General features: G+C 51.4%; 1 protein-coding gene across 2 annotated transcripts in view; it reads right to left on the bottom strand.

Annotated features, from left to right (window-relative positions):
- Window positions 1-4,276: 4,276 nt before the first annotated feature.
- The window catches only part of ATP6V0A4 (ATPase H+ transporting V0 subunit a4), a 29,783-nt gene continuing 26,048 nt past the window's right edge, over window positions 4,277-8,011 (bottom strand). For both annotated transcript variants that reach the window (XM_077267177.1, XM_077267176.1), the window contains 3 exons: window positions 5,115-5,232; window positions 4,701-4,872; window positions 4,277-4,486 (listed from right to left, as the gene is read on the bottom strand). In XM_077267177.1, coding sequence (XP_077123292.1) covers window positions 4,393-4,486; window positions 4,701-4,872; window positions 5,115-5,232 — 384 coding nt within the window. In that variant the 3' untranslated portion in view covers window positions 4,277-4,392. The remainder of the gene's footprint in view (window positions 4,487-4,700; window positions 4,873-5,114; window positions 5,233-8,011) is intronic.

Raw genomic sequence — 8,011 nt, 5'->3', positions numbered from 1 at the left:
TAAGGACACAGCCAGCGTGACACTGTTTGTGGGCGGAGAGAGCACATTCTCCTGCTTTGCTCTCCCGCCCCTGGCTGCAGAGCTAAACTTATCAGGCTGATTCCGGAGGAGCTCCTACCCGTGCCTGAGTGAGTGCCATGCTATCGCTATTCTGACAGTCTGGGTGACATGGGGCGGCCATGGGCTGGGCGGCTGCAGCTGACATATATATATATATTATATACTTCAGAAGCCGCCCAGCCCAGGCCCCCAGCACAGCCAGAGGCTGCTGAAGTATATACACTGCACAGTACTACTCCTCCTGTCCTGTATATATACACTGCACAGTACCACTCCTCCTGTATATATACACTGCACAGTACAACTCCTCCTGTCCTGTATATATACACTGCACAGTACCCCTCCTCCTGTATATATACACTGCACAGTACAACTCCTCCTGTCCTGTATATATACACTGCACAGTACCCCTCCTCCTGTATATATACACTGCACAGTACCACTCCTCCTGTATATATATATACTGCACAGTACCACTCCTCCTGTCCTGTATATATACACTGCACAGTACCACTCCTCCTGTATATATACACTGCACAGTACCACTCCTTCTGTATATACACACTGCTCAGTACCACTCCTCCTCTATATATACACTGCACAGTACCACTCCTCCTGTCCTGTATATATACACTGCACAGTACCTCTCCTCCTGTATATACACAGTGCACAGTACCACTCCTCCTGTATATATACACTGCACAGTCCCGCTCCTCCTGTATATATACACTGCACAGTTCCACTCCTCCTGTATATACACAGTGCACAGTACCACTCCTCCTGTATATATACACTGCACAGTCCCGCTCCTCCTGTATATATACACTGCACAGTCCAGCTCCTCCTGTATATATACACTGCACAGTACCACTCCTCCTGTATATACACAGTGCACAGTACCACTCCTCCTGTATATATACACTGCACAGTCCCGCTCCTCCTGTATATATACACTGCACAGTCCCGCTCCTCCTGTATATATACACTGCACAGTACCACTCCTCCTGTATATATACACTGCACAGTCCCGCTCCTCCTGTATATATACACTGCACAGTACCGCTCCTCCTGTATATATACACTGCACAGTACCACTCCTCCTGTATATATACACTGCACAGTAGCACTCCTCCTGTATATATACACTGCACAGTACCACTCCTCCTGTCCTGTATATATACACTGCACAGTACCGCTCCTCCTGTATATATACACTGCACAGTACCGCTCCTCCTGTATATATACACTGCACAGTACCGCTTCTCCTGTATATATACACTGCACAGTACCACTCCTCCTGTATATATACACTGCACAGTACCACTCCTCCTGTATATATACACTGCACAGTACCACTCCTCCTGTCCTGTATATATACACTGCACAGTACCACTCCTCCTGTATATATATACACTGCACAGTACCACTCCTCCTGTACTGTACATATACACTGCACAGTACCACTCCTCCTGTATATATACACTGCACAGTACCACTCCTCCTGTATATATACACTGCACAGTACCACTCCTCCTGTATATATACACTGCACAGTACCACTCCTCCTGTATATATACACTGCACAGTACCACTCCTCCTGTATATATACACTGCACAGTACCACTCCTCCTGTCCTGTATATATACACTGCACAGTACCACTCCTCCTATATATATACACTGCACAGTACCGCTCCTCCTGTACATATACACTGCACAGTACCGCTCCTCCTATATATATACACTGCACAGTACCGCTCCTCCTGTCCTGTATAAATACACTGCACAGTACCACTCCTCCTGTATATATACACTGCACAGTACCACTCCTCCTGTATATATACACTGCACAGTACCACTCCTCCTGTATATATACACTGCACAGTACCACTCCTCCTGTATATATACACTGCACAGTAGCACTCCTCCTGTATATATACACTGCACAGTACCACTCCTCCTGTATATATACACTGCACAGTACCACTCCTCCTGTATATATACACTGCACAGTAGCACTCCTCCTGTATATATACACTGCACAGTACCACTCCTCCTGTATATATACACTGCACAGTACCACTCCTCCTGTATATATACACTGCACAGTAGCACTCCTCCTGTATATATACACTGCACAGTACCGCTCCTCCTGTATATATACACTGCACAGTACCACACCTCCTGTATATATACACTGCACAGTACCACTCCTCCTGTACTGTATATATACACTGCACAGTACCACTCCTCCTGTATATATACACTGCACAGTACCGCTCCTCCTGTATATATACACTGCACAGTACCACTCCTCCTGTATATATACACTGCACAGTACCACACCTCCTGTATATATACACTGCACAGTACCACTCCTCCTGTACTGTATATATACACTGCACAGTACCACTCCTCCTGTATATATACACTGCACAGTACCGCTCCTCCTGTATATATACACTGCACAGTACCACTCCTCCTGTATATATACACTGCACAGTACCACTCCTCCTGTATATATACACTGCACAGTACCACTCCTCCTGTATATATATACTGCACAGTACCGCTCCTCCTGTATATATACACTGCACAGTACCACTCCTCCTGTATATATACACTGCACAGCACCACTCCTCCTGTATATATACACTGCACAGTACCACTCCTCCTGTATATATACACTGCACAGTACCACTCCTCCTGTATATATACACTGCACAGTACCACTCCTCCTGTATATATACACTGCACAGTACCACTCCTCCTGTATATATACACTGCACAGTACCACTCCTCCTGTATATATACACTGCACAGTACCACTCCTCCTGTATATATACACTGCACAGTACCACTCCGTCTGTCCTGTATATATACACTGCACAGTACCACTCCTCCTGTATATATACACTGCACAGTACCACTCCTCCTGTATATATACACTGCACAGTACCACTCCTCCTGTATATATACACTGCACAGTAGCACTCCTCCTGTATATATACACTGCACAGTACCGCTCCTCCTGTATATATACACTGCACAGTACCGCTCCTCCTGTATATATACACTGTATACCCCTCCTGCTGTATCTGGGCATCATGGATCGTGGTATGTGTTAAAGGGGGAGGGGGGGGGGGGGGGAGCCGGCCCTGGGTGAGGGATATGGTTGTTTCTTATTTTTTTTTATTACAGGAGACGAGGGATTCGGTGGAATTGGGCGTTAGGTGTTTGTTCCTTTTAAATAAAAATGGAAAACTGTGTTTTGTTTATTTTTCAACTAAAGGACATAATAGTAGATGAGCAATTTCTGTGCGGCTGCCGGCTGTTATTTTTAGGCTTTGAGGGGCCAATATCCATGGCCCTTACCAGCCAGAGAATACCAACCCCAGCTGTCTGCTTTAGCAAGGCTGGTTGTCAAAAATGGGGAGGACCCCCATTGTTTTTTTAAATTATTTAAAAAGACGGCGTGGGGACCCCTCTATTCTTGATAACCAGCCTTGCTAATGCTGAGGGTTGCAGCCCCCAGCTGTCAGTTTTGCCTGGCTGGTTATAAAAAATACAGGGGAACCCACGCCGGATTTCAATGGTTAGCAGTGTACTGTATATAGAGCAGCATGGTGGCTTGGTGGTTAGTACTTCACTATAGAGCAGCACGGTGGATCAGTGATATAAATACGGATTGAGAAAATAGATTGTGGGCCCAAGAGTTACATAGATGATCATGTCTAGAACATGTTGTGGAATTTCATGGCGCTATATAAGAGAGTAGAAATTAATTACTTGTACTATTAATTATCTCCAGAGCTGCACTCACTATTCTGCTGTTACATTGTTTCTTATCCCCCAGTTACCTCCACAGCTGCGCTCACTATTCTGCTGTTACACCTTGTCTTATCCTCCAGTCACCTCCAGAGCTGCACTCACTATTCTGTTGATACATCGTGTCTTATCCTCCAGTCAACTCCAGAGCTGCACTCACTATTCTGCTGTTACACCTTGTCTTATCCTCCAGTCACTACCAGAGCTGCACATACACTTACTGCTGCTCTCACAGTTTTGCCTGGCATTCCTCCTCCTCGCATGGATCTTTTCACAGACACTGAACCAGCAGAAGAATCAGAGAGGTGTGAAGTCCTGCTCCATTAAGAATGCAGCTCTGGAGCTAATTTGATTATGTGAAAAACTTGAGAAACAACTGATCACAATAATCAGAAAATAAATGATGTTTTATTAAAAGACCAAGTGTTTATATGAGATGGAGTCCGGCGCTGATTCCTTATACATCCCAATACGTCACTGTCTTCATTATTTTTGGTCAGTTCTTCTAATCATCAGCGGAGCCCTCCAGAATGCGCTGGAAGGAGAACGGACTGAACATGTGCCCGGTGCCGGAGTAAAACTTGTTCTGGAACTCCACCCTGAGGAGAGAAGCGAAGTGAGAGGAGACGCCGCTATCACAGCTCCGGAAAATCACAAGAACACAAATACAAGCAAACAGTCCTGTGAGGAGCATAAGCCCCGCCCCCGAGGAGCCCTCATGCTTTATACTGCTACAGATGGGATACTTTGCACCCTTCAGCTCATCACGTGAGGTCACCACATTCACTTGACCATGGGCCGCTCAGTACTCACCAGTGGAGACGCAGGGCGTGCAGGAAGGCAGACAGACCCTCCATGATCAACAGAATGGCTATCGTGAGGACGGCAAAGATAGCAAAAATGATAAAAACACCAACAAGGCCACCCCACCCATTGCTGGAGAGACCGCTGTGCATCACCATGGTCCACAAGACCTCGGAGAGCTCTGCAGGGGAGGAACATGCGGAGGTTAATACAGCAGCAAATCAGAGCGTCAGAAAACTGAGTGACACGCCCAGGAGGAGCACAAGCCTCCGAATATTCATTTTATTGGGTGACAGAGGTCAGTAGAGGGGCCACAACGCACCCCGACCACATGTAGGTCACCGGGGCCCTAGTGCTACTTAAAGGTGAAGTATTACACTGCGGACATTAAAGGGAAGGATGGAGGTTCCATCATTGTCTTACGTGCATGCGCCAGACTCAGGGCCCAGAGACGCAGGTAGGAGGCGGTGTTGGAGATGCAGCCCAGGCAGTACTCTATGGTGTGGATGGCTTGGTGGACAAATATGTCGCCGAAATCAAACTGTAAAGGAAGTGGAGGAGCCGTCACACGGGGCCCGGTAGTTCATCAGCAAATTATCACCTTATCACACAGCGCCTCCTCAGATCTCCCTGTCGCTACTATCACAGCCTCCGCTGATCCCACATTCCATGAAGGGGCGGAGCTTACCCGACAACACAGGAAAAAACGTTCCTTCCAAACTGTAAACATTTCATTCATTACGTGATGTCGCCTGCCCCCTGCCTGCTGGGGCCGGTACTACAGCACTGCTACCACCTGTCTGCTGGGGCCGGTACTACAGTACTGCTACCACCTGCCTGCTGAGGACGGTACTACAGCACTGCTTCCACCTGCCTGCTGAGGACGGTACTACAGCACTGCTGCCCCCTGCCTGCTGAGGACGGTACTACAGCACTGCTGCCCCCTGTCTGCTGAGTACGGTACTATAGCACTGCTGCCCCCTGCCTGCTGAGGACGGTACTACAGCACTGCTACCACCTGCCTGCCAGGACTGGTACTACACCTCTGCTGTCACCTGCCTGCCAGGACTGGTACTACAGCACTGCTGCCCCCTGTCTGCTGAGGACGGTACTATAGCACTGCTGCCCCCTGCCTGCTGAGGACGGTACTACAGCACTGCTGCCCCCTGCCTGCTGAGGACGGTACTACAGCACTGCTGCCCCCTGTCTGCTGAGGACGGTACTATAGCACTGCTGCCCCCTGCCTGCTGGGGACGGTACTACAGAACTGCTACCACCTGTCTGCTAGGGCCGGTACTACAGCACTGCTGCCCCCTGCCTGCTGAGGACGGTACTACAGCACTGCTGCCCCCTGTCTGCTGAGGACGGTACTATAGCACTGCTGCCCCCTACCTGCTGGGGACGATACTACAGCACTGCTGCCACCTGCCTGCTGGGGCCGGCACTACAGCACTGCTACCACCTGCCTGCCAGGACTGGTACTACACCTCTGCTGTCACCTGCCTGCCAGGACTGGTACTACAGCTCTGCTGCCACCTGCCTGCCAGGACAGGTACTACATCTCTGCTGCCACCTGCCTGCCAGGACAGGTACTACATCTCTGCTGCCACCTGCCTCCCAGGACTGGTACTAGAGCTCTGCTGCCACCTGCCTGCCAGGACTGGTACTACACCTCTGCTGCCAGCTGCTTGCCAGGACTGGTACTACAGCTCTGCTGCCACCTACCTCCCAGGACTGGTAGTACAGTTCTGCTGCCACCTGCCTGCCAGGACTGGTACTACAGCTCTGCTGCCACCTGTTTGCCAGGACTGGTACTACAGCACTGCTACTACCCCGTCTGCTGGGGCCAGTACTACAGAACTGCTGCCCCCTGTCTGCAAGGGCCGGTACTACAGCACTGCTACCACCTGCCTGCTGAGGACGGTACTACAGCACTGCTACTACCCCGTCTGCTGGGGCCAGTACTACAGAACTGCTGCCCCCTGCCTGCTGGGGCCGGTACTACAGCACTGCTACCACCTGCCTGCTGGGGACGGTACTACAGAACTGCTACCACCTGTCTGCTAGGGCCGGTACTACAGCACTGCTACCACCTGCCTGCTGAGGACAGTACTACAGCACTGCTTCCACCTGCCTGCTGAGGACGGTACTACAGCACTGCTGCCCCCTGCCTGCTGGGGCCGGTACTACAGCACTGCTACCACCTGCCTGCTGAGGACGGTACTACAGCACTGCTTCCACCTGCCTGCTGAGGACGGTACTACAGCACTGCTGCCTCCTGCCTGCTGAGGACGGTACTACAGCACTGCTGCCCCCTGTCTGCTGAGGACGGTACTATAGCACTGCTGCCCCCTGCCTGCTGGGGACGGTACTACAGAACTGCTACCACCTGTCTGCTAGGGCCGGTACTACAGCACTGCTTCCACCTGCCTGCTGAGGACGGTACTACAGCACTGCTGCCCCCTGTCTGCTGAGGACGGTACTATAGCACTGCTGCCCCCTACCTGCTGGGGACGATACTACAGCACTGCTGCCACCTGCCTGCTGGGGCCGGCACTACAGCACTGCTACCACCTGCCTGCCAGGACTGGTACTACACCTCTGCTGTCACCTGCCTGCCAGGACTGGTACTACAGCTCTGCTGCCACCTGCCTGCCAGGACAGGTACTACATCTCTGCTGCCACCTGCCTCCCAGGACTGGTACTAGAGCTCTGCTGCCAGCTGCTTGCCAGGACTGGTACTACAGCTCTGCTGCCACCTACCTCCCAGGACTGGTAGTACAGTTCTGCTGCCACCTGCCTGCCAGGACTGGTACTATAGCACTGCTACCACCTGCCTGCTGAGGACGGTACTACAGCACTGCTACTACCCCGTCTGCTGGGGCCAGTACTACAGAACTGCTGCCCCTTGCCTGCTGGGGCCAGTACTACAGCACTGCTACCACCTGTCTGCTAGGGCCGGTACTACAGCACTGCTACCACCTGTCTGCTAGGGCCGGTACTACAGTACTGCTGCCCCCTGCCTGCTGAGGACGGTACTACAGCACTGCTGCCCCCTGCCTGCTGAGGACGGTACTACAGCACTGCTGCCACCTGCCTGCTGGGGCCGGCACTACAGCACTGCTACCACCTGCCTGCCAGGACTGGTACTACAGCTCTGCTGCCACCTGCCTGCCAGGACAGGTACTAAATCTCTGCTGCCACCTGCCTGCCAGGACAGGTACTACATCTCTGCTGCCACCTGCCTCCCAGGACTGGTACTAGAGCTCTGCTGCCTCCTGCCTGCCAGGACTGGTACTACTGCTCTGCTGCCACCTGCC

This window comes from Ranitomeya variabilis, chromosome 5 (assembly GCF_051348905.1).
Source record: "Ranitomeya variabilis isolate aRanVar5 chromosome 5, aRanVar5.hap1, whole genome shotgun sequence".
NCBI classification, from domain to species: Eukaryota; Metazoa; Chordata; class Amphibia; order Anura; family Dendrobatidae; genus Ranitomeya; species Ranitomeya variabilis.
The sequence above is the reverse complement of the archived record's forward strand: the minus strand, read 5'-3'. Positions and strand labels throughout refer to the sequence as shown.